Source organism: Lingula anatina, chromosome 4 (assembly GCF_051362555.1).
Source record: "Lingula anatina isolate TDL-2025a chromosome 4, LinAna3.0, whole genome shotgun sequence".
NCBI classification, from domain to species: Eukaryota; Metazoa; Brachiopoda; class Lingulata; order Lingulida; family Lingulidae; genus Lingula; species Lingula anatina.
The window spans coordinates 7169798-7197057 of NC_141770.1; the positions used below are offsets into that span (position 1 = coordinate 7169798).

The following is a 27260-nucleotide window of genomic DNA, read 5'->3' on the forward strand; positions in this document are numbered from 1 at the left end:
GTTTTACATAGTGAAGCTGGAGTTGTGGGCTAATTTTACTCTTTTCTTTTAAAATTTGCAATATACTCTACCTTTCAGTAACTCTATGATACCAAAATATTTTTCTGGCATCTTGATACATTTCCCCCTTCTGACTCCCCCTAAAACGGTCCACACTAAAAAATCAATAATCGTATGGCAATTTTATACAGGCAATTGACCTACTTTTATACCCATGCAGCTATCGACGAGTTTTATGGCTGTGGGGTGAAGACGTGATACACGTCTGTGATATAAAAGTTATTTCTAATTATATAATTTATAAACTGCGTGTGGATCAAAAGCGTTCCGATTTTTGAGCAAAAGGAAAAAATTAATTTTTGCGAACAATGAAAAAATTGGAGATAAGTCAAAATCAGGGAAAAAAATGCATTTTTTCTCTTATATGCAAATTAGGTCCCATTAAGTAATATATGACTGGCCGGAAGTGATGTTCATATCAGAGATTTGTAATGGTGATGATCTTGATGGTCTTGATGATCTTAATGGTGGTTAAAAAAATGTTACCAAAGTTTTCAGTTGTCGTCTTGAGAGAAAGACATTTTCTGCAATAACACATTCATTCCACGAGCGAAGAATATATAGTACACCCGCCTCGGAGATGCGCTGCAGACGTCATGGCTTTTGGGTGAAAATCGCACGCGATATAAGGTTATAATTACGATATATAGGTTAAAAAATGCGTGTCTAATTTTTCAAAGTGAGTGAAAATGCATATCTGCAAGACATTAAAATTTAGACTGCATTTCAATTTATTTGTGTTCGACAAGGGTGAATTTAATTAGGATAGGGCCTACTCTCTCTCTCACACTCTCTGTCATTTTTTTTTTTTTTTTTTTTTTTTTTTTTTTTTTTTTTTGAAGACAAGAGAAAAAAATAATAGCCATAACAGTAAAATTTTTCAGATGTAAAACGATTTCAGAGTTAAAAATCTTGTTGGCCACTGCAGTTCCTTTTCGTAGAGGTCCACTGGGTTTTTTAAAGACAATTTCTGATTGTATAAATTGATAATCATCAGATTATGCTCTTCTTTATTATGTTCGCGAATCATGCACAAATAAATTACAGTGAAACTTAATACCGCCTAGATTTATGTCAAAAGTGCCTTATTTTATAAGACAAAAGTTCTATAACTTTTTATATGCGGAAATTAAGTTGTAATTAAGCTGTGAATAAACTCATTAAGTTTGTTTGTAAACATATACATGTATGTAATACCCGTCAAAAGTCAGAATTGTATAAGGCTTTCATTTTTAAGATAATGATTTTCTGTTTGTGTTTGAATGCGAATAAGGTTTAATTATTTTTCCGTAAAGCTCTGTTTTGGAAGAACAGAAGGGGGAAAGTCTTTTGATGTAAAAATTTCATGTCGATAATTGAATGTAAATAAACGTTATTTTGGTTCCGAGTCACTGCTGTAATCATATCCAGTTCGTTAATACCCCTCTCATGTGGAAAGTGTGTGTGTAATGTTTATTTCCCGTCATAGCCGAAATCGAATCCTCCCAGTATACCGACCGATCATGGCATATTTAACCTCGGCCTCGGGTTGATCACTTAGCATGTCGAATTCAAGGTTGATATTCAGGATATATTCATTATCCACCAGCACCCCCCCCCCCCCCCTACGTCACTGCACAGGGTAGCTAGAGGATATTTATGGTTTGTGTTATTTTTTTGTATTTGTTTCATTTTAATCATCCATTCACTGTGTTTCTTTCTTTTTTGATAAATAGCCAGTGGCATGAAAAAAAAAAGATATCCAGTACAGCAAGTTGAAGGGGCTTTATGTCAGATCTTTTATATTTTCTTTACCAGTACATGTACTTACTCCATTGAAAATGTAAAATATATACTGACAGTCAATGAAAACGCATCATTTATAATAAAATAATATTTTAAGTTCCTTTGGCACATAAAGAAAATAACAGTTTTCGTGTGAAATATGACCCATTATTCAGTCACACAAGGTGAAATAAAGGTCAGAAAAGATCGTTAAAAAAAGATCATTAAAATGCAAGGTCACGTGATCAAATCCCTTTGGTCCAGCCCAGCCTCCAGCATCCCCAGGGCCCGCAGTAGCTCTTTCAGTGTCAGACGTGGCATCATGGAACTTTTTTTGTCATGTGTCATACTGGATTTGGTGACTACCTTAAATAAACATAATTAATCACCATATATTGAACCTGATTAATTCACACCAATCAGGAAAAACACATGATTTTGTAACAGCTGATCACGAAATCAGGTGATCTGAAAATCACTGAAGCGGAAAATTTAAACATCCGAGTGGTCAGCCCACTCTCTTATGCACTTGTACTCGTTTATATGGTTGGAATCGATTCTCGGTAAAAGTACAAGAGTACAAAGGAATTAAGAAAGTTTTCTGATGCGTTTTCATTGACTGTCAGTATATATGCAATTTCAAAATATGTATATATGAGTTAACGTTGAGAAAGGAAAATGCCATAGATAATAGTTACTAAAGTCAGATGAAGATACGACTTTTGATTTCCAGTTAATGTGAACAGTGATCTTGGTCATTGATGTAAACATTAAAATGATTTTTTTCTAATACATGCAAGAAAGTACTGTAAAAATTGTATTGTTGTTATAAAGGGCAACAGATGGGATGGATTTTGATTATAATGTATGGAATGAAAATTCTGATGGAGAAATGTAAAGATAGTACTTTTTGAATGAATGTTTAAGTTGAGGTTGACAACATAATTGAGGGAAAAGCATAGAACATATTTCAGTCTGTTTATTAAATTGTTTAAACAACTGGTTTTATCTAGGATTTCAATAGCTTGACCCATTTTTTAAAATAAGAAATTAGTTTTTATCAAATTCAAAATATCTTAAACCTAAACAAGCATAATTTGCCATGATTATCCATGAAACTTTGTATTCTTTTACAAACTTGTATTTTAATATCAAAAAACTTGAACACAAGGTTCAGTAAAAGAAAAATAAAATTCAGAAAATACTCAAGGCAGATTTTATTATCACAGATCAGTGAAGTTATTTTTAAAGAAAATGTCTATTTAAAAGTGAATGAGATCATTAATGGCAGTATATATCAATACAATGGGGAACTGTATGAGATTCTGGTCATTTTTTTCCCCTCTGTTGCAATGTATTAAATAGGCAGTACATTTGTCTATATAAAAACACTTCTGATCCATAAGAAATTTAAAAGGACAAAGTTCAATACAAAATATTTTCATAATTTTTAATATTTTTTCTTTAAATCATAAACATGGCATAGTTCTGCAATGGGGATATGAGGTCTCCTCGAGTCTGTTTGATAAAAGCTCTTGCACTAGTTCTGGAATTATATCACTTAGTAAAAGGTTCCACTGGCACCAGAGTACTGAGTTTTTTAGAACTTAACAAGCTGTGTATTCTCCTGCCTGTGAGCATCCTCTCCAGCCTCATAAGCTGAGAAAAGTAGGCAGTAACCATACACACAAACTGCCTTCAGTGTCTGGAACACAAATAAGTCCTCCACCAGTGCCACTCCTACCAGAGCAGCCCAGTTGTACACAGCGCTGTCACTCAGCTCTCCACCATACACAATGCTGAGATATACTGCCATAGCCATGGAGACGACCAGCAAAATGAATGCTGGATAGATCAAAAAGTGGGGCAACTTTCCGTCGTGCTTTCTGTTGACCATCATCTCCAGTGACTTCAGCTCAGTGTATGGCACCTCATCTGATAGTTCTGGAACATTTTGTGTGGAAATGAATTATTACCAAAAGTATGTGGAAGTTTAACTAAAAAATGATGCCGGCTAATATTACCCCTGTTTAACATCACAATCACTGTTTTAATTATAATAAGGGCAAGGAAGCTTATGTTGAAAACAATGCTCTAAATATCTTCAAAATGTAAGCTGAAGCTGGATAACATGAAAATGCATTATCCTTTTTTTATATATTCATTCTTTTTTAAAATAATTTACTGAAATGACAGACATTGATGATACCAAAATGGACAATTACCTTCCCAAATATTAACTGCTACATCATGTGCATTGTCTTTCCTCTTGCTGTTGTCTAAAATTGCATTAAACAAGGGATATGTAAAGGGAAATATAAAAAGTTATTTGTTTGAGCCTTATATTGCTACTGCTGTACATAAATTAGGAAACAGTAAATCAAAATTTTAGGATGTTACATCTGTTCTACGCTATCAAAAAGGATTAAAAAACATCATCATATAGACATGTCTACAGCATAATATAATGGCATACTATTATATATATATATATATATATATATATATATATGATTACCTGGGATGAGAAAACTTGGGTTGAAGTGAGCAATGAGACTGTAAAAAGATGAAACATCTGCATTTCTGTAGCTGGAAATCTTCCCAGCATGGGATTTTGGGATTTCTGCCTGCATCTCCTTTTGCATATTTGAGTTTAGCCTAGGGTTGTTAGGAGGAGGAGGAGCATATGTGTAGCTGGGTGTTTTCTGAAATATTGAAAATCATCCAATAATTGATTCTGCTGACTGGTTAATATAGTCAAAATATTCCACAGATGGGGACATTTATTCTGGTGGTGGTTTGATGTTGCACTATAAAACCTCAATATTAGTATAATGTCTTTTTATGTTCTTGTATATACATATGTGGTTGTAAGTCAAGCCAAATATATTGTCAAACATAACAGAAATGATACAAGTGTCTGTTTTTAATTACAAGAAGGCAATACATGTATGTCTCAAAGGCAATCCATGATATCTGTACAGGCACAGACATGCATGCACAAACTAAAAATAGAAAAAAAGTAATAAATACCTCTTTCTTGCTGTCCACATCTCCCATGGCAACCATATCTTCCTTGACAACCAAATTTTCCTTGGCAACCATTTCTTCAATCTGTGCCATAGCCTGGTGTTCAACAGTTGCACGTGCCAAATCATAGTCCTTCTCAAAGTCATAAGCCACCTGTTTCATCATGGTCTCCACACTTCCATGCACAACTTGTTGGAACCCATCACTGATTGTGCAACTGAAAAAATAAATATAAATCTTTCTTAAATCAAGAAATATAGTAAAAAATTAGTATTATTGGTAAAATAACACTCTGACTATAATTACTAACTCCATTTACACACTCAGAACATGTGTCACATTAGCAAAAAAATGTGAAATCATTTTAATACTATTAATAGTCTACAAAATGAAACAAGTGTCCAGCCCAATACAAGTTGTCAGAATCAGTCATGGCTATGAGCAAGACCTGTGGTCAACTCCCAAAGCTAAAGACAAATTTAACATTATTCCAAAATAACTGTGAAATGAGGAAACTTAAAATGAACACAAAATAAACTCTCTCCTTACATGTCATCATACTGGGGCTCATCTTCCAGGTTCTGCAGCACAGTGTCACCAGTGTCCTCTCTGTCATAGTACCTGATATTGTACATTGTTACATCATATATGCTATTCACAAGGAATGTTCCTATATTGACAAGGAGGCTGGAGAGGAAGATACCTCTATCAAGCTGAATGACACCAACAGCACTGAGAAGGGTACTGGTAAGCAGCATGTTTGCAAACATGTAGTTCAAGGTGCTGTTAAACCACAAAAGGACAGGGGCCAGCTTCAAGCTGGAGCAGCGTGTCCATCCATGACAGGACCACAAATACAGAAGGCAAGTTTGCAGTCCAAACCTGAAAAATATTTTAATAAATTAAAAAATGTATATCAAATAACAAAGTACGGACATTTTACATGAAAATTACTACGAGTACATTCCAAGTTGAAGAAAAAATGAATACTGCATTAAGAAATCAGAATATGTTTCATTATTATTATAGTCTTTCATATTTTATTTGTTGATAACTTGTAAAAGCAGACATTTCAAAGTACATCATATGCTTATTTATCAATTGTGAGAAAGTCTTCAACTTACCTGTAGTTCTTACAAGACTCCAAAGTGGTGTATCCCACTGTGAGGCATCCATTGCTGCTGAAGTGGGATTCACAGCCAGATACTGTATCATATACTGTTATGTCCAGCACATTCCTTTAATGAAAGAAAAATAATAATAAAAATTCATTCAAATATCTTTATACAACACATTTAACAATCAATATTTCAGATAAATCTGGGCTTCCATCCATCTAAACTGAAAAGCTAGCTAACATTTTTTTTTTTCAAAAATACATAAGATTATGTTAAATTGGCATTGAACTCCATCTGAACATGTAAAAATATCTACTATTAATAACATAACAATATGAATGTAACTTTGAATATAAATATGAATATAACTTGTAACTACAGATGCATCCAAGGTATTCATGACACAAAACATATTTCAGAACAATGACAAAAATCATCTTCATTTGATTTGCAGAACTTTCTTTATACAGGTCCAATAGTGTAAATATGTTTGTGATGTTCCAGTTTGTATTTTTAAAATTACCATTGAGCTTCTGGTCTATCACTGATGTACACCACAACCTTCTTCAGTTTTCCCAGGGACTCTGAGTTTAAAATAAAAAAAGATTCACTTTAATGATTAAATGTTAGTGTGTTGTTTTAGAGTACAACATGCATCAAATAGCCCTCAAAGATCCCTGAGGTCTGGTGACAAACTTTTACTGAAAGTTCCTAAATCAAAGTTAAAAACATATGGTGACATATCATTTTGTGTAGCTGCACCAGTAGAGTGGAATAAGTTGCCAATTTTTATTAGACGAATAGATACACAAGAATGTTTTAAAAAGGTATTGAAAACCCACATTTTTAAGACATTTTATTCATGAATTTTTAATTTTACATTAAAGAAACCTTGGATTTTTTACTTTTATTACTGTTTATTACAACTTAGTCTAGTTATGATTTATATAATATATATCTTCCGTAACTATTTTTATTTATAAACTTCTTTGTATTTTATGTTGTACAGTCTATTGAACATTTTATGGATTTTAGACTCAAAATAAATATATTATTATTATTATAAATATAACAGAGTTGTAGTTTAATTCTAAAAAAAAAATTAGTTAATACATAACAATACCATAGGAACCCTTTTTTTACAAATCACCAAGAATTCTTGCACCAACTCTTTCTGAACATGCTCTGCACTTAACTTTATGATAAAAAGTCAACATAACTGAGTTAACATGATACTTTAAGTAATAGTAATGATATATAATATAGCCACTGACAGAGATGAACAGCAAACTGTGACCTGATGTTCCAGTTAAGACTGTACATGCTGAATTGAATGTAATAAAGTAAATGGCAGTTAGCTGCTAATAATACTGTTGAATCAATATTTGCAGGAAAAGAAAATGTGCTCCAAAATATTCAAGATACTTACCTTTTGTATACAAAAGAAACCATTTCTTCTGTCCTACCCCAAGGAAATTGTGCTTCCTCCCATGTTCATTCAGATTATATTCAGGAGATACCCCCTGGTCTCCTATCAACTGCAATCTGACTTTGGGTGTCTTTACTGCTACAAAACAACATATTTCTATAGTTTGGAATAAATACAGTTAAATAACAACTTCAACAATTATATACAACTGTAAGACTCTTCATTGGCTATATCTCTATTTCTATTTTTGTCATTTAAATATTAAAATATATAATAATTATTATTATTACCTTTCACACAATGATAACTAGTTTAAGCTTTTCAACAAGGATCAGAATCAATAACTTGAAAGATTTTAGCATCACTTTTACCTCTTTTCAGCCCATTTTGAACTGCTACCATGTATCTATAGTGATGTTCACCAGAATATTTGGGAACAACTATGATACCACTCTGCTTTCTCTGAAATGATAATGACCACTATAATTATAAGACAAAGGAAAAGAAAGGAAATGAAAGAAAAGAAATGTAAAAATAAAACAATAATGTTACGAAACTGATTACAGCAGAAACAAAGCAATTTCCAGTTCTTCATCATAATTACCTATTTTATATTTTAAAGTTATCTAACACAGAAATTCATAAGAGATAACTGTTTTTATACTTTCATGCAGACTAAATTTAAAATGTAAGTGCAACACAAAATTTTTGTTTCAGTACCTTCTTCCAATTGAACCAAATAATATAACTTGTGCTGAGTAACATTATGCCCAAAAACGCAAAGATGAATACAAATGCGAGTTTTTGGTGCACCATGAACTTTTGTGGAGCTTTTTTCAAGGCAAAAGCTAGCAAAGAAAAGAAAGGATGTAGCTTAAAAATGGAAGGCAAGGAAGCAACCAAGGGCAAAGAGAAGTATAGGAAACACGATTAATTTAAATGAATATAAAAAATAGAGAAAGTAGGGTCTAATGAATTAGTCTCAAACAAAAGAAAACAAAAACACAAAGTAAGATGCTGAATGCATGGAATTTTGACAAACCAAGTTAAAAAAAAAACATCACAATTTGTGCTAAATGGATGGTGAAAAAAACATTGGTTCCCCGTGAGTTGTTTTAATGTATATCGCCTGCTTTGTAAACAAAAAAGGTGCAAAAGAGTAACATAAGTCTATAGTTTGATGATATACTTACCTCCATGGAGAGGTTGCATGAGTAGCAACATCAACAAAACTTTGATCTTCAAGTTCTTCATACTGGCAATTTTTTATATGTTCTCCCTGTATCAAATAATATGAAGCCGTGTACAACAAACAAGAAGTCGCGATTCAGCGAATAAACGAGAAATTATCGATATTTCAAACAATTTGGACGGAGTTGACTTTGACTTCCGCCCAAATCTCACAAATTGTCTGTTGCTAATTGACGTCACAGACACAATCAGCTCACGTGACCATTGTGCTGGGATGTGCGGTTGTGATGTTAAAACAGCCAAATCGATAAAACAATAATAGTTGTAAATAACATTCACCTTGAAGGCTCACTGCACAGCTTGATTGGGGCTTTAATAAATTACTTTAAAGAGGATAAGTATGGTTTATGTTATTTTTCGTATTTGTTTGAATATATGCATATAGATCTACTTGAATAGAAGACAGAGGAAGACTGGCTACGCTAAGCAGGGGCGGATCCAGGATTATTTGAAGAGGGTGTCCGCGGATGCGAAGTCGACCCCCCCCCCCCCCCCCCCCCCCGCCCTTTGGCGTGGGTTCGGGGCCTGCTGAAGATCCCCGAAAAAATGTTATTTTTTGAGGGCAGACGGTGTCATTTGGTATTGATTAAAATTATGATTCAGCTAGTCAAAATTCTAATTTAATAAATTACTTTAAAGAGGATAAGTATGGTTTATGTTATTTTTCGTATTTGTTTGAATATATTCATATAGATCTACTTAAATAGAAGACAGAGGAAGACTGGCTACGCTAAGCAGGGGCGGATCCAGGATTATTTGAAGAGGGCGTCCGCGGATGCGAAGTCGACCCCCCCCCCCCTTTGGCGTGGGTTCGGGGCCTGCTGAAGATCCCCGAAAAAATGTTATTTTTTGAGGGCAGACGGTGTCATTTGGTATTGATTAAAATTATGATTCAGCTAGTCAAAAATCTAATTTCAGGAGGGGATTTTTTACAGAAATCGAAAAGGGGGGGGGGGGGTAGGAGCCCCCTGAATAAAGGTTAGACATGAATCTCAGCAATATTATTATTACTTAAATACACATCTGAATCCTGCACATGTGCACACACACGCGCGCGCACTGGTATATGCACACTATATTGCAGAGCACAATTTAGCCTTTGACACAAGAGCTCCGAGAACTGGAGTAGTTTTCAATGGATGTCAATGTAAGCGACGCAGACGTGTCAACCTCATCCACCAGATCCAAAAGCGTTCCAAAATGAGCCCAACACACTTAAAAATATGTCATACAAAGTTTAAATACCTCTACTGAGTATGTAAAATTCAACAAGTATGTTAAAGTCAAGATTTCGTTGCTGTCAGTCACAAGCAGGTACCTCTGTCAAAACGGCCTTGACCTATAATCATATTATTTGATTAGAGTCTGTGCCAATCTAAGTGCGCATATATTTAATTTTACTTTTTCACCATGATTTTTTGTCGCAAAAGATGTCCTAAATTAATAAATAACCACACTAGAATGACTTTATTTTATAGTTTGATATGAGTGTGGTTTGTGTGACTGCATTGAGGTGGGTAACAGTTAAGACAATTCCTATTTGAACGGTGACAAGTAGGTCGAGTCCATTACATTTGAGGAGTTACAGGTGGGACAAGTCCATTCTATTTGAGGGGTGACAGGTAGGGCGAGTCTATTCCATCTGAGGGGGGCGGGTGGGGCAAGTCCATTCCATCTGAGGGGTGACAGGTGGGCCGAGTCCATTCTTTTTGAGGGGTGGTAGGTGGGGTGGGTCCATTTCATCTGAGGGTGTGACAGGTGGGGCGAGTCCATTCTTTTTGAGGGGTGGTAGGTGGGGTGAGTCCATTTCATCTGAGGGGTGACAGGTGGGGCAAGTCCATTCCATCTGAAGGGGTGACAGGCGGGGCGAGTTCATTTCATTTGAGGGGTGACAGGTGGGGCGATTCCATTATTTTTGAGGGGTGACAGGTGGGGCAAGTTCGTCCGATTTGCGGAGCGCATGCACGTAAAATCACCACAAAATTACATTAGAATGTCCGTGCAATTAGCTTTATAAAAGATTTTTTTTTTAAATTGTGTTAGCAAAGTTTTGAGGGGATGTAAACTTTTATCATGCATGTATAATTAAATTATTGGTCTCAAAATTTGCTTTTCCACAATTTCATATAAATATAACCTTTTTGTCTGCACACTCGGGACAGTGTGGAAATAAATCTACGTCACAAAATTTAATTAAAGGGCGAGTCTATTCCATCTGAGGGGGGCGGGTGGGGCAAGTCCATTCCATCTGAGGGGTGACAGGTGGGCCGAGTCCATTCTTTTTGAGGGGTGGTAGGTGGGGTGGGTCCATTTCATCTGAGGGTGTGACAGGTGGGGCGAGTCCATTCTTTTTGAGGGGTGGTAGGTGGGGTGAGTCCATTTCATCTGAGGGGTGACAGGTGGGGCAAGTCCATTCCATCTGAAGGGGTGACAGGCGGGGCGAGTTCATTTCATTTGAGGGGTGACAGGTGGGGCGATTCCATTATTTTTGAGGGGTGACAGGTGGGGCAAGTTCGTCCGATTTGCGGAGCGCATGCACGTAAAATCACCACAAAATTACATTAGAATGTCCGTGCAATTAGCTTTATAAAAGATTTTTTTTTTAAATTGTGTTAGCAAAGTTTTGAGGGGATGTAAACTTTTATCATGCATGTATAATTAAATTATTGGTCTCAAAATTTGCTTTTCCACAATTTCATATAAATATAACCTTTTTGTCTGCACACTCGGGACAGTGTGGAAATAAATCTACGTCACAAAATTTAATTAAAGGATCATTATATTTCAAACATATATTTCAATAAGACCTTTTTCAAATAGATCGGAATATGCAGCCTTTTTTTTTTTTTTTTTTTTTTTTTGAGAAGCGATTTGTAACTGTTGCCATTTTTAATGTGCTTCATTCAACTTTCGCATTTTTTGTATTTAAATTTTAAATTTAAGTATTCATATGATAAGAAGATCGTGAAATTTGAATCAATTTTCTGCAACAATAACCAGAATCCTTCAAAAATGGTCCCATATTAAAATTGAGAGAATGATATCCGGGAGTACGAACTCATTTATTCCAAGAGATATAAAAAACTGTCTAACTACAGAATAAAATACAGAATAGCTTTTCAAAATGCAAAATCGTAAATTCACACATATTGTATTTATAAATGTGGGCTGTTGGAAAATCTTGAACGTGTATTCTTAAAATGCTCAAACTCAATAATTTACAAAATACTAGGAATATTTACAAACTTAAAAAAAGCTTTTGGTTTTAGATATCTTCTGTTACTGCAGAAATCAACAATCCCAAACACAATATTTACAGATCAGTTTTAGCGGATTAAATTCGAAAGCAGTCAAACAGTTATCATACCTTTATTATTAGCACTATTTTTATCGACATTATTTCATATCAAAGTTAAAGAAACAAGCAATGACAAACTTATCTATCCAGCTTTTATTAAAATGCAATAGTTGCATGAATTTGCGTTTGGTTCCAGAAAGTGAATGAAAGGCTTGGTTGCTAGCAGGCGGGTGTTGCGCAGTACTCAGTATCTCATCGGACTTCTGAAATGAGAAAGTAATGTAATGCAATATTTGACTAAACGGGCAGACTCGGAAAATAAAACTAATGCACTTTACATCAAAGAAAATTGGGTGCTTGAAATGATGTGGGTGTTCACTGACTCGTCCGATGTTCAGGCTCAGCACCCCTCAAAAAGCCAATCTATATCGAGGTTACACCAAAATTAAGATCTGAAGTTATTGATAAAGATATTTGAGATATCTTGCTTTAAAAAATAAATATTGAAAACAATTCTTTAATTCGTGAAGGTTATAACTAGGGTCGTTAATTTATTTTACCTCATATTTAATGTTGTAATAGCTAAAATCGTTATGCAACACGCGTTTGTTTCAGCACTGCTTACGAACATTTTTACAGGCACATGTATAATACATTAAACCTACAAAAACTAATTTAAAATTGATAAAAAGAAAAAAATGAAACCTCTAAGAGACAAAAGTAAGATTATTCAAATCAAAAGGAGTATTTATTTCTTTTAATTTATCGTGACTGTCGTAAAGGGAGACGTTTGAATTTTCGATAAACTTTGACCATAAAAAGATGTACACGTTGATAGGGTGCACTTGTCTTTGGATCAAAAGCTCAGAACTGTATCAAGTGCGGTATTATCATCATCTAAATTAGTCCGTGATCTTTGTGGTCATATTCCCATCTACTAATATGTTAGCTAATATCCTGAGTGACATAAAAGAAACGACAGGCAAAATATAACAAAGAATCGTAACGTAAAAACTTGTCGTAATTTTCCTTGCATTCTGTTACGCTTTGTATATCTACTGACTGAGGTTACTGAAGAAAACGTGATACTTACGAAACACGCATTTGTGTCTTCGCCTCAGAAAAGTTCGACATTGCAACTGCACCACACTTGCTGTTGCATCTTCACCCTGATGTGTCCTACTGCCTAGTGAGCATTTGGGAAGACAGCTCGCACTACGATGAGAAACTTATTGTTATGCAAATTACAGACAGGTATGACCCATTTTAGGTGAGGGACTGTGGCTGAAACTGGTCACGAATGCTCACGGTCAAAAGCATGTACGTAAAGATTTGACTGAGATCCACTTGTTAAAATACACCACTTTATTCCACAAATATTGCGCATGCATCTTTCATCATGGAAAGAGTGAATGTTGATATTTTTATCGATCAATTGGCGTAGGCCCTACTTAAAACCATGTTGTTGACATAATGGAACGGATAAATCCTAGTTTCATTCGGATCCAAGTGCCACTAGCAAATAAGTAAATAAATAAACACCGAGAAGCCTGTGTACCAACATGTTATGGGCCAAACAATACGATATTTTATAGCAATAATGACTCTAATCGGTAGAAATAGTCCTGGGCGAAACAAGACGGGCCCTTGCCACTGTTGAATAACGTTGCCTGGCGGATCAAGATTTTATTTATTTATCTATTTATTTATTTATTTTTGCAAATATTGTTGAAGTACTTATTTGTTGTTTAGTGTTGCATATTTGGGGACAAAATCTTAGTAGTTCGGGAATGTTTGGGCTCATTTTGGAACGCCTTTGGATCTGGTGGATGAGATTGACACATCTGCGTTGCTTACGTTGACATCCATTGAAAACTACTCCAGTTCTCGGAGCTCTTGTGTCAAAGGCTAAATTGTGCTCTGCAATATAGTGTTTTTATGCATGCGTTAGATTAAGTTGGGGGTCAGTTTTCATCGGCAACAGACAACAATCAAGAGTATATAGTTTTTATCAACTTAATAATATCAAAAGGATCGAGGCTGGGAAGATCCGAGATGAGCGTTTCATGTTTATTTTTATCTTATTCTTGTTTGGGAAAGTTAAAACTGGGGGATACTGACAGTGTGTTTGGGGGGGGGGGGGGGGGGTGCGTGCGGGTATTGGGGGGAGGGGGGGGCAGTGGAGGATGGTCCAAAAAAGATAATATGGAAGACTGACACTCTGGATCCGGTCCCGACATAAGAAAACCCTTCTCGGGCCCAACCCGACTCTTTCTCTCTCTCTCTCTCTCTCTCTCACACACACACACACTAAATAGATAAACAAGTAAATGAATAAACAAACAAAAATGTAATTCTGTTTCTTTTTCTTTCGAAATTTTTTTCTTCAGCGTTTAGAAAAGAAACACTTAGGTTTTTTAAATTTCTGTTTTAAAGATTGCTTTGGCTACATAAAATTAGAAATAACACCAAAACATTTTTAGATTTAATAGATTTATTGATGCTACGAAGAGTCTGTCATTTTTTCATAGTAAGACTATTCAGAGTAAATATGTTATTCTGGCACGATCGATTTCGTTTAGCTCATCCCCTGAGATGTCCATTTTCTGATTGAGTTTCTTTACGTCTGTACGATAAGGGTACCAACAAGGATCCCCATTCCAGGGAGGTGACCCGGGTTTACTACAATCACAATCTTTATTCCTAATGAATGCAGTATTTATTATTAGCACAAAAAGTTAAAGCATGCCGACGTTCATTACTCACGCTTTAAAAATTCTAACATTAGGGATGAGGCAATGAAAGCAGATGATATGGACTCGTAACTGATAACAGCGAGAGCGCATGTAGAAAGTTCATTGAATCTGTTGTTGAGCGGTGCAAGGGTAATGATCTTATTTGGAACATAAGTAAAACCAAGGAAATGATAGTAGATTTCAGACGGTATCAAAATGTAAAAACATCCCTACATATAGAGCATACTGTAGTTACGATAGTAGAGCAGTTCAAACTCCTAGGAATTCATATGAATAGTAAACTTACTTGGAATGACAACATCGAGAGGAGCGCAAGAAACCAAGACAAAGACTGTACTTTTTAAGATCATTGGGAACTTTTACAGATAATGAGACCGTTTTAATTAACTTTTATACATGTATCTTTGAGAGTATTTTAACGTTTGAAGCATCTGGTGCTTCACTTTCAGGCCTACAGTGGAGTAACGAAAAAACCACAATGTTATTAACGCCGCCAGTAAAATAATTGAGCTAAATTTCCCCCAACTGGATGGTATCAGGAAAGACAGAATGGAGAAAACAACAAAACGGGTGGGGATCCCACCCAGTCAGCAAATTCTCTTTTTTAATTCTTACCAAGCAATACCAGACTGCTGACTTTTAAGGGGAGAAAACATTTTAAGCAGTTTTTGTCTCTGTATTATCTAATATTAATTCCACTTTTACACCTACTTCATAAATATTTGTGTCCAGTTCTTTTTTCAGTTTTATCTCTCCAATGAAAATATTTATATTGTAATATTTTATTGGATGAATACATTCTTATCATACTTGTTTGAAAAAAAAAAAAAAAAAAAAAAAAACAAGAACAAGTAAGGTAAACACAAAACACCCTACACTGGACTTTATAGAAATGACCTAACAAAAATCTTTTACTCTAATAATTAAATGCATCAGACTTCACTTAAATTTTATTGATGTAAAGAACACTACAATTTAAATAAAATTTAGGTTTGAGAGTCAATCAGAAAGATAGTGGAATCATACAGAAAATCCTGCAATCCTGGCCTCAGGTATTCTTTACTTATAAAAAGTAATGTATGAAAACCATCTTAATTCAACGAGAAACATATGGAAGCCATTTGAATCATCAAGGATTCAGATATATAAAATTAAAGAACAAATTCTTTTAACTATCCACACCAACTTAAATCTGTGCAATTTATAGAATATTATACTGCCATATATACAATGTTCAATTTCTACTTAAAATTCCATAATCCTTATTTCCAACAATGTTAGATCTTCAGCTTCACAAATAATAAAGAAAATTTATTTCATTAATAACCACACCCTTTTAAAACAATGTAATTTATATTATATTAGACTGTCATACAAAGTTTAATCAAAACCAATTCAATGTGTTGTAGACAATAATTCAACATCTTAAGCCTTACAAAAACAATAATTTCTTGAAAAAAAAAACATTATATTGCTTGTGGACAAACAAAAAAGAAAATTTTAAATCACTTGGTTCCCTTAGTGGGTCAAAGTTCAAACAGATAATTCAGCCACACATATTTTGATATTTAATTTTGAAATACAATGTTGCTTGATATAAAACTGACTTGACACCAGGAAACCATGGAACTTGAAGTGCTATACTTTTATTACTTCTCTGATCCTTACTGTCGAGTTTTCAGTCATTTGGCCAAAAAAAAAAAAAAAAAAAAAAAGGCTAAGTTAATCCACTGGTCAAGATTTGCATTTGATGAAGTGCACCAGATTTGTCATTGCTGTCATGCTGATAGGAAGGTGGTCTCCTAGGCTTCTCCTTTGTTGATGAATCTGGAAAAATGTCACAATATTCCTTCAGAAGATATCCATCGCTTTAATTGATCAATGTATTTAAAATAAAGATATCATTACACTGTAAAAGAATATGTTAAAACACTCAGCTGCAGGAATCATTTCAATAAGAAAACATGGCACATTTTGTCCAATGCAGATCCTGATATGTCTTAAACTGTTTTGATTTTAATAAGCAAATAAATAAATCCCACAGGGCACAGTTTTACCTTAGCTGTCTCTTCTTGACCACCACTGGCCAATCAGAGGGAATGTCTTCTACATCATTGACTTAAGAAACTTTGCAGCCTGAAAATATATAAATGACTACATTTAAATTATTATATTTAGCCAATTTTCATTAAGAAAACATTGATCAATTAAATCAATGGATATCATCTGAAGGAATATTGTGACATTCATTAGTATTTAACATATTCTTTTACAGTGTAATGATATCTTGATTTAAAAACATCTTGATTAATTTTAGCAATGGAATACCCAACTGCAGTAATCATTTCAATTACAAAACATGGCACCACACCATTAGTACCTCATCTTTTAGGCATAGCAAATATAATGACTACATTATTTATTAAAGAAAACTAAATGACATGACATACATGTACCTATCTGGAGTACCTTGTAGGTGTGTTTCCATCTCTGTCTTAATGGTGTGGTGGCTCACTGATATTACAGATATTTTCAACAAAAAGTGTTTTGATGGCCTATTGGTACACTCACCTGAAAGACAAAACTGAACACAGTCATAAGCTGAGAGGGATGAATTGCTTTAAGCCTCTTGAGCTGATAGCAATTTAGTGAGAAACCCCTTGGAGATGGATCGATCCTGTTGACTCAATCTAGGTATGGGAACCCAGTCTTAAATCTTCATTTCATCACATGAATATTCACTACTGATTAAAACCATGCAGCCACCAGTCAGACTGGTTTTGTCCTGATTATGCTATATTACAGAAAGACCAGGACACTGATATCTATTTTTTTTATATCTAACAAATTTAAATTTTATCTAGTAAGCGTGTGTACAAAAGATGACAGAGGCAGATACATACTGTATTGTATTTACTATTTCTTATCTTATCAACCATGTCAAGTTGCCTACTCATTAAAGGTTGGTGACCTACAGTACTTAATATCATGTTCTTGGAGGTTCAAAAAGAACATACATTATCTGATTAAAAGAATTCAGCAAAAAATAAGGTTAAATAATTTACAGTAAATTATTTACAAATTGAATCATAAAAAATAAATAATGCTCTCCCTTACCCAATTAAATTTGAGCCTTAAATTTTAAAAAATTAATAATGCCTATTAACTAAGAATAATAATTGGGCACCAAATGGTATGAAGATATATTTGCAGGCTTACTAGACTACAGTATCTACCCAACATATAAAGATATACATTAACAACACTTGCTATACCCATACTACACATAAAATTATTTCTCAAATATTTAATTAATGTTTAGTTCTGCATCTTGCAATTTCAGTTCTTCAGATAACAGAGGTTCTGCCAAAGATTGGAAAACTGTTTGTCCCTTTTTGGTTGCCTCCATGGCCTTGTCTAATTTGGTTATCTTGGGTCAAAAATTTGAGAAGTTGCTAGTGTACAATATTAGTTATGGGATGTCTACAGTTGGGGGTTCTGAAAATAAGGAATGGCCTAAAATTGATTAGAAATTTTGGGAATCGGAAAAATGTTGTAGGACTGCAAGATTTATGGGGTTATCATTTTCTTTACAAGTTTGTTTCTGGAGGTAAGTAAATGGAATGCTTGACTGCACAGTTGCAAAGAACATTTATCATGCAGATATCACAACCTCTTTTCCTATAGTTTTCTTCACATTCAAAGCTGAGGTTGTAACATGGATGAATTTTATACACCAAAATATTGTTCTTTAGTCTTTTAAATTTTGAAATCACAAAATTATTAAATGTTATGTTTATCTGCAAATATAAGTTTATTGAGCAATAAATGGTAACTTGGATACATTCATAAATTAACTGCTGGCCTTAGAGTAGGTTTCATATAGCTTCTCATTTTCTCCTACACATTCACTAAGAAAATTTTCATTGAAAGTGATTTATGATTTGTCTGAATTGGGTTTGCCGAAATATTCAGGAATGTTGGTTACATGGATGAATGGTTGCTGGTTGCATTAATCAGGATTTGAAATGTTCCAGTTTTTTTAAATTTGGTAAGAGATTGAAGAGGAAAAGATTGAAATTGTTGATATTGTTTGTAGCAAATCTGGCATGTTTGTAATAAAAATGGTAAGTCGGTTTCAATTTCAAATTTTTTCATGTGTGTTTGCATAGTCTTCTTTATTTGCTTCAGTGAACTTTAGTAAATGATAGTGAATTAAAAATACAATTTAAATATTAATGATTTATTTTTAAAATTTGAGGCATACATTTTGTCAACTAAGGGAGATGTATCACAACTATATTGTTATGAAAATAAAAAGGTCTGATACATCATTTATCTACAAATGGACAGATAGTGGTCTCTTTCATTATAATTTTATCAACTTAAGTCATCTTCTTATCTGGAATTTGCACCATTTATCTCTAGCAATAGTCTATTGTTTGAATAGGTTAATTATAACATTTATGTATATACTCTGAGAAGCTGGTCAAGTTGCTGAAAGCTCCCAGATCTTACCCAGGTATAAAGATAACTGTGTGGAAGTAGCTACTAAGTCTTGCTTGTTTATTCTTGGACAATGTTCCGGTAGATCTGATGCCCAAAACCTTCTGTGATATAATTACAGTAAATGTAAACCAATTATGCTGATTTTGGAAAGCAACATGCCTCTTTACCAAACAAAGCAACTCAGTAAATTTGAAGTAGAAAAAAATACGGTTTGGAATTTATGGGCCGAACATCACCAAATGTATAACCAAAAAACAGACACACACGCATAAAAAAGAAAAAAAAAACAGAATAATTACCGTAAATGTAAACCAGTCATTGTCTATTATCTGGTTAGGAGTAGCTTGATAGAAAACCATGTTACATGTTAATGAAAGCTTAGTGAAATAATTACAGATAATTAGATGCGGTGGGTTGTGAATTTTAATAATATCTTTAAAGCATCTGAAATATGGTATAGAAATGACTTCAACCAATCAGATATATCCACTGTAGCCAGCAGTTAACATTGTCCAACAGAATGACTGTATTCAAGACTTTAAGCAGCAAGAGCCTACTTCAACTACATGCACATTCCTCAGTACAAGGACTTGGTGCACTGGTAATATTTACAAGAAGATCATACAAACTCCAAGTGAGCTAGTATGGTGCTCAATGTTGAATTGTGAACACAAGTATAGAATGAAAAGGACATATTAAGCCTGGATATGTATAACACTTCTTCTTAATACATGTAACTGACTGACTAAAAGTAAAGTGTATGACACTGGTGTACTTCAGTAACTACCCAGTATGGCTGACAGGAGTTATGTACAAAAGAAGAGTGATGAATAGGAAAAGAAATTTATCTGATAGCCTTGGAAATGGGACTCAATGAAATTTTAAACAAGAATCTTTCAAGAAAATAATTACAAGTGTAGATTCTGTGACAAGATTTCATACAAATAAGTTCTTGCACCATTCAATAAAAAAATGCGCACTGAGGAGAAACTTTACAAGTGTAGATACTGTGAGAAAACTTTTACACAACAAGGATCTTGTATGGGCCATGAAAGAATTCACACAAAAGAGAAACCTTACAAGTGTAGATTCTGTGACAAAACTTTTACACAACAAGGTTCTTGCACAAGCCATGAAAGGATTCACACTGGAGAGAGACCTTACAAATGTAGATTCTGTGACAAAACTTATAAAGACAAAATTTCTTGCATTTGTCATGAGAGAATTCACAATGGAGAAAGACCTTACAAGTGTAGATTCTGTGACAAAACTTTTACTCAAAAAGGGAGTTGCACTAACCATGAAAGAATTCACACCGGAGACAAACCTTACAAGTGTAGATTTTGTGACAAAACATATAAAGACAAAATTTCTTGCATATATCATGAGAGAATTCACTCTGGAGAGAGACCTTACAAATGTAGATTCTGCAACAAAACTTTCCCTATAAAAGGAAACTGCACTAACCATGAAAGAATTCACACCGGAGACAAACCTTATAAGTGTAGATTCTGTGACAAAACTTTTAAATACCAAAATTCTTGCATACGTCATGAGAAAATTCACACTGGAGAGAGACCTTACAAATGTAGATTCTGTGACAAAACTTTCGCTCAAAAAGGGAATTGCATCAGCCATGAAAGAATTCACATCAGAGACAAACCTTACAAGTGTAGATTTTGTGACAAAAGTTTCACTCTCAAAGGGAATTGCACTGATCATGAAACCATTCATGGAGAGAAGCATAATCAAAGCAAGCACTGTGACACAGAGTTTATGACAAAATTGGCCTTCACTAGTCCTAAAAGAATGCACACCTGTGAGAAACCTTATACATGTGGAATAGAATTTAGTCAAGAGCATAATTGCAAAACACATGAAACAATGCACATCCAAACAAAATATAGTTCAAATACTTTAAGAGGAACTAAAGGCAATGAAAGTGGGTGTAACAATGCTCCAGATTCAGAGGGAGAGACAGCTGAAATAAGGAATGTGGAAAATGAACTGACAAACAATAATGCCAAAACCCATCATATATATGAGGAAGAAAGAATAAAATACTATTTTAAAGGTGATGACACTTTTACCACGGAGAATATCACCATCATTACTGACAATGATGTCTATGAAATACTTACTGGCATAAAAAGAACCACGCCAGGTGTCATCACAACAATTATGAAAAATCCTTTCTACAACTCAAAATGATATGTTCAGATGACAGAAACAGAAAACTAACAAAAACAGCTATTTAAAGCAATAATAACTCTTCCTTTGAGATTCAAAATTCCACAAGAAATACCACATGTAAACAACCAATCGAAATATATTCTATTGCATTTTACCACTAAAACAGCCGTTATTGTAGTAAAGCTAAAATCTGTGCTTGTCAATAGGGCTTTCGATGCCTTTCTTCCCAGTCGTTAAGGCATCCGTTGCCAATGACGTTGGGGTGTCACGCGGATTCTCGCGTTCATTCGAGACCAAAATAACTTCTGGCGCCAAAAGCCTGATGAAATAGCAACTAAGTTGCGAGTTTTTGTACAGTGCATCGGATAAAGAAAAGCCCAGAATAGCACAGATAGCACACACTGTAGATATAAATGCATTTTGAGCAATAAGACGAATATATCTTATGAATCTTATATTATTGTTATGGTGTTGTTGTTGTCTGCTTTTCCCGCGGTTTTAAGTAGGTCACCAGAAACTATCGCTCGATATCGCGACTATGCATTGCAATGTCAGAGAGAGCTTCGTCAGTTAAAATCGCTTAAGAGATTTTAACAAAAAACCAAACGTTTAGGAAAAAAAACCTGGACTAACTTTGAATGCAGGAATGGGGTCGCTGACCATTGGTAAGTACGGGAAAATTGCCGTTTACTCCAGGAAAATCCAATTTTTGGCCAAAACGAAGTTATTATGACTTTAAACAATCAAGACATTCGAACAATCTGAATCACATTTCTGTAAGATATACAATTTATTCATTCAAAATGTTAAACAATATTTACTGCTCTCAAACTTTCATGTATATTGTTGGTTCAAAATTCATAAGAAACTGTCTTTTTTAGACCACCAATAAGAATGCAACTCATGCATTTTAGATGTTCAGTGTTTATTGACATTTATCTTTCACCAATCTTGTAGGTTCAGTTTCATCAGACACATTGTCTATAATACATGCAGATCATCAATAAGAAAAGAATTGTACCTAGTCAAATACATGATATTACAAAAAAATTATTCATTTCTTTTATCTTTAAATTTGCAAATGGAAATTTGATAAAGTGCCCTATAAGTCAATAGTAATGACATATCTCTTTGGTACAGTTAGTATGATAAACACCTTAACAAAGAGTTTGTGTCAGAAAATGTGTTTTGTAGTGCACAGTCTGTCACTCATGCAGTGAATGGGTTTATGAATTATGTAGCATCTCCTACGTACTTTGTCATAGTGGAAAACATACTGGAAAAGGAGACATTTTACATCTGCCACTCGAGTTGTCCATCCTGCAGAATCCAGCTGATGCAACAATAACATAGCACTGTCTTGGGTATCTCCCCATGGGCAGAGATATCAATAATCATGTCCAAAACTCAATACACCTTGATATATAGGTTACATATAACCGTATTCTCCCACATTTACTTAGAGCCATAAAGCTTGTATATAAACGTTTTGGTTCAAACACGCTAGCTGTTTGCAGAACAGGGCATGAGTGACTGTTCAATATTTGAGTATTGCTGATACATACCTGGGGATTTTATGTGACCGTGGTGATATGATGATCACTGTCCATGAAGCCTCCTTTTATTACAGTTGCCAGTCTTGTCCTTTGCCTCCCCCCCCCCCTCCCCCCTAAAGTTCTAGTCTGGTGGCTGAACATCACCTGGGGATTTGCTGGTATCCATGGCAACCTTCCTTGAATTTCTGGAAATCAGAATTACCATTACAATAAAAAAGTTTGGGTATTCTTTGGAGAGACTTAACATAAAAATATAAAATTAAGTTAATTTAATTTACCCGAGGATAAAAAGCGAGATTTTTTTAAAACCATGTTAAGTAATAAGAAAAGAAATTTCATTACATTAATTGCAGAAGTGGTAAAAGTGCTTTCTACCATTACAGAACAATTTAGCACAGAATTTTACCAGATGCGTTATGAACTGAGGATAGATTTATATCATTTACTGATTTAGTAATAGTGGAATCAGTTATGGGTACTAGCTGTTACACAGAAGTTAAGCTGTCATTTGGATCTTTTTCGTTAACTATGAAAACAACTTGAAGTCTGTCAATGAAGTAGCCATTTTAAAGCAGGAATTCATAACTAATTTAAGTGATACAAAAGAGGGCAATGCTTATTGTTTTTTTACAAACTCATGACTCACCTGCATAAACACCTTTCCAATGATAACATATCATCTAGGTCTTGGAACTCAGTGCTAAAGAGGATCACCACACAGCTTTTCTTTATATCCAATGATGACATCATCTAGATCTTTGAACTCAGTGCTAAAGAGGATCACCACACAGCTTTTCTTTATATCCAATGATGACATCATCTAGATCTTTGAACTCAGTGCTAAAGAGGATCACCACACAGCTTTTCTTTATATCCAATGATGACATCATCTAGATCTTTGAACTCTGTGCTAAAGAGGATCACCACACAGCTTTTCTTTATATCCACATAATGATACCTACAGATTTTATACAATTTTTGAAATTAATCATTATTTTCATTCAAATAAGTAATAAATTGGGGAAAATTAAATCCAACAGTTTACTTAATATACATTTTTACAAAATTAATCATTATCAACTGCCACAATCAATAAATGGAATAACTTATTCACAATGTTTCTGAAAGATCTCACTTCTATACAGTGCTTTTGAAAAATGTTTAGCTAACAGTGAGAAGTTACTAGTATTTGTCTTAAAGAGACGTTATGCAATTTTGTATTGGCCAATAGCTTTTATTTTTTCTGTTCTGTTATTGATCACAGCTCTCTTTCATCCTACCTCCCCTTTTTATTGAATATCAAAGAATTTTTCAAATACAGATGGAAAGCAGTTACACTCCAGAAGCCTTCTTGGCTACCACTGACCAATCACAGGGAATATCTTCTTTATCATGGACTTATGAAACAATATAACCTGAAAATATATAAATTTTCATTTAAAAAATTAAAAGAAAAAGAAATATATTTTAATTTTTCAGAATTTGAAAAGCTTACTAAAGGTATCTGTTAGAATGTTGCAATGGTGTGTGTGTGTGTGTGTGTGTGTGTGTGTGCATGTACATGCACATGTGTGGACCATGGTAGCCTTAGGGCCATGGAAACCCAAGGACTTTCTGATAGCCAATCTTTGACCTTATCCAACATAATAATGACAATTAACATGCCTAATTTTTTTCTCAAATATATATTTGAAGTTATAAATATTCACTTAATAAATAAAGAAGAGATCTTATCCATTAAAAAGACATTAAAGGGCACATCCCTCAATACTTACTCATTACATTACATTACATTACATTACATTTGTCTTTATCTGGGTTGGCTAGACCTAAAATATGAAGAAAGGACACAATTTGAGAATAGAAAAATATGGTTGCATGTAAATATAACTGAAAAAAGAAATGAAATACTCATCACTAACAACAGTCATATTATCCTTTACTATTTCTCAGGTCTTCTGCTATTTTTGTGAACTAGTGGTGGATTTGGGGGGGGGGGGTGTCAAGGGGGTCCTGACCCCTGCTTCCATTTCTGAAAAAAATCACACCAATGATCCCCTCTTGAAATTAGAAATTTGACTAGCTGAATCATAGTTCTAAACTATTTGCCCTCCAAAATACCTCCAAAATTTTTCTGGGGCCCTTGTCCTTGACCCCAAGGCGAGAAGGGGGGGGGGGGGTGAGGGTTGGCTTAGCATCCAGCACCCCCCCCCCTTCATAATTTATCAATTAATTAGTCACAACCAAACAAATAACTCCATTTTTTGCCTATCAGGCAAATTTCATCAAAATCTTTGTGTAACTTTTTGCAAACTTTTTGCTCTATTAATTATCTCATTAATTAAGATATTGGTCACAACCAAAATCTAGTTATTTGTTTCTTGGTGCCCTCTGTTCCTGAAAATGTCATTAAAATCTGTCCATAACCTTTTGCATGTTTTAAGGGACTCCCACTGTCTTCCATATTCTGTTGGTTGGCAGGGTAAGTTAGCACATGTTTATAGTTCTGTAGCTCTCCTCCTCTCTCTTTCTCTCTCTTTCTCTCTCTCTCTCTCTCACACACACACACTAAAAGTTACAGGATACAAGCACGGTCAAATCCAAGCTTGAAACCAGACCTCTCTCCTCCTAGTCTCTCTCCATCAAGATTTAAGTTTACAGATTTTAATGCTAAACTTTATCAATTAAAATGTCAATCACATAACTTATAAACTGATTAGTTACTTCAGACAAAAGTCCACCCTGTCATGGTGGGCAAAAACCAGTAATTCCATGTAATCAAAATCTAACAGATTACTTGCTTGAAACAAAGGACATTTAAATTTTAACTGTTACAGGTAGGTGTAAATTTTGAAATATTATCTAAAGCTACTTATGCATCTTAGCTTCCCATGTGTGAATTTTATCAGACCAAAAAAAAATTATGAATTTAAAACATATCATGTATGAAAGGTTTAAAAAATTGGTACAATCCTTTCAATTCACACACTCACTCACTCCACACACACACACACTCTCTCTCTGTCTCTCCATCTCTCTCTTTCTGATGAATTTCATTAAAATCCTTATGTACATTGTGACATAATATGCTGCTTGCACTGACAAACATTTAACTAATTATCTTATTATTAAGAAATAAATTGCAAACAAAATCTTTTTTTTTTAATCTTGTTTCTTGGTCCCTTCAGTTTTTGAAAATGTCATCAAACTTTATCCATAATTAACTTTTTGCATTATATTTTAAAGAGGCAGATAAACAGAGCAAAAAGTACAACCAGCGATTTGTGGAGAAAATGAATTAAGTTTTTTAAGTCTATCACTGGAATAATATTATTTCTCAATCTTAATTACTAAAAAATAACTGCATGTCAAATAATAGAATTGAAACATAAATCATTATTCATATTTTACTATTAACTGTAAAATGTTTGATATCCTTGTTAATCCCACCTGGTGAATTTCTACAATTCCTCTTCCCTCCCTATATTCAAAGAGTGTCATTTGGTAAAGATCAAGTAAACTTCTTTGAGGAAAATGTCACCAAAACTCTATTTTGTGACATTTCTATAAACAATTGCTTTACAAAATTACTTATCACATCATCTACAGAACCAGCCTGGCATGTGTGACAAATACAAACTGACTGATAAAATCACTTGTTGTCTTTTATCTGGCTAGGTGTAAATTGATGGAATGCCATGTTACCTGTTAAAACTGGGATCCAATATAATTATTTGGATCTTAGCTGTTAATCAATGCTTAAACCACGGCTAGCGCATAGAACAAAAGACTCGGTCGTACTGTATTCGACATACAAGCACGTCATGTACGAGTGCGTTCCACGGTCTGTTGCATTACTAGTGTAGTAGCCAATCAGAGGCCGTGGTTTAAGCCAGATACAACACTCGTCGCCGAGCTGTACGTGAAAATTACTCGTGTATTGTCTCGCCTGCGGCTCGCCAATACACTCGTAATATTTCACGTACAGCTCGGCGACTCGTATTGTATCTATCACTTATTGAAGTGATGACAGACAATTATATACAGTGTAGATAACATCTTTAAAACATGACATCTGAAGTATTGAAGACAAATGACTTCTACCAATCAGATATGTACACTGTAACTGACAGTTAACACTGTTCAATAGAATATCTGTATTCAAGATTTTATGTAGCAGTAGCCAAATACAACTATATACATATTGCTTACATGTAGCATAAAAACTGGGTCTATTGATTACAAGATCAAACAGACTCCAAGCCTGGATAAACAGTAATCAGAGATTGTGTTGCT

The 27260-nt window shown here is 34.3% G+C and overlaps 2 protein-coding genes and 2 long non-coding RNA genes across 5 annotated transcripts; 1 reads left to right on the forward strand and 3 right to left on the reverse strand.

The window, feature by feature from the left end:
• Positions 1 to 3032: 3032 nt before the first annotated feature.
• On the reverse strand, positions 3033 to 8699 carry LOC106155031 (uncharacterized). The gene is made up of 10 exons (XM_087010336.1): positions 8595 to 8699; positions 7773 to 7863; positions 7402 to 7539; positions 6496 to 6556; positions 5979 to 6092; positions 5404 to 5736; positions 4858 to 5071; positions 4343 to 4529; positions 4050 to 4103; positions 3033 to 3768 (listed from the first exon to the last, which is right to left on the reverse strand). Exons 1-10 carry the CDS (start codon positions 8598 to 8600, stop codon positions 3425 to 3427), a joined length of 1542 nt encoding a protein of 513 aa, XP_086866462.1. The 5' UTR covers positions 8601 to 8699; the 3' UTR covers positions 3033 to 3424.
• A 2994-nt stretch (positions 8700 to 11693) lies between these two features.
• Positions 11694 to 13138, reverse strand: LOC147762189 (uncharacterized). Its single transcript, XR_015334090.1, has 2 exons — positions 13044 to 13138; positions 11694 to 12213 (listed from the first exon to the last, which is right to left on the reverse strand). It is a non-coding gene; the product is annotated as an uncharacterized LOC147762189 (long non-coding RNA).
• A 2472-nt stretch (positions 13139 to 15610) lies between these two features.
• Positions 15611 to 26987, reverse strand: LOC147762190 (uncharacterized). Of its 2 annotated transcripts, XR_015333840.1 has the most exons (8): positions 26415 to 26987; positions 24740 to 24793; positions 24245 to 24379; positions 23611 to 23922; positions 22974 to 23149; positions 17176 to 17277; positions 16764 to 16842; positions 15611 to 16533 (listed from the first exon to the last, which is right to left on the reverse strand). It is a non-coding gene; the product is annotated as an uncharacterized LOC147762190 (long non-coding RNA). The 2 variants fall into 2 exon arrangements; XR_015333841.1 differs by lacking the exons at positions 16764 to 16842; positions 17176 to 17277.
• LOC106162335 (uncharacterized) lies at positions 19678 to 21863 on the forward strand. Its single transcript, XM_087010716.1, has one exon. The coding sequence runs from the start codon at positions 20188 to 20190 to the stop codon at positions 21424 to 21426; it is 1239 nt and encodes a 412-aa protein (XP_086866842.1). The 5' UTR covers positions 19678 to 20187; the 3' UTR covers positions 21427 to 21863.
• Positions 26988 to 27260: the final 273 nt, after the last annotated feature.

Bases quoted from the DNA above. Each gene is read 5' to 3' on its own strand.
- LOC106155031 (XM_087010336.1), bottom strand. The intron at 7,540-7,772 runs GTAAAAGTGATG...GTTGTTTTGTAG, and splicing joins TCAAAATGGGCTGAAAAGAG to CAGTAAAGACACCCAAAGTC. The intron at 5,072-5,403 runs GTAAGGAGAGAG...TTATTTTTTCAG, and splicing joins GAGCCCCAGTATGATGACAT to TTGCACAATCAGTGATGGGT.
- LOC106162335 (XM_087010716.1), top strand. From the start codon at position 20,188: ATGCGCACTGAGGAGAAACTTTACAAGTGTAGATACTGTGAGAAAACT.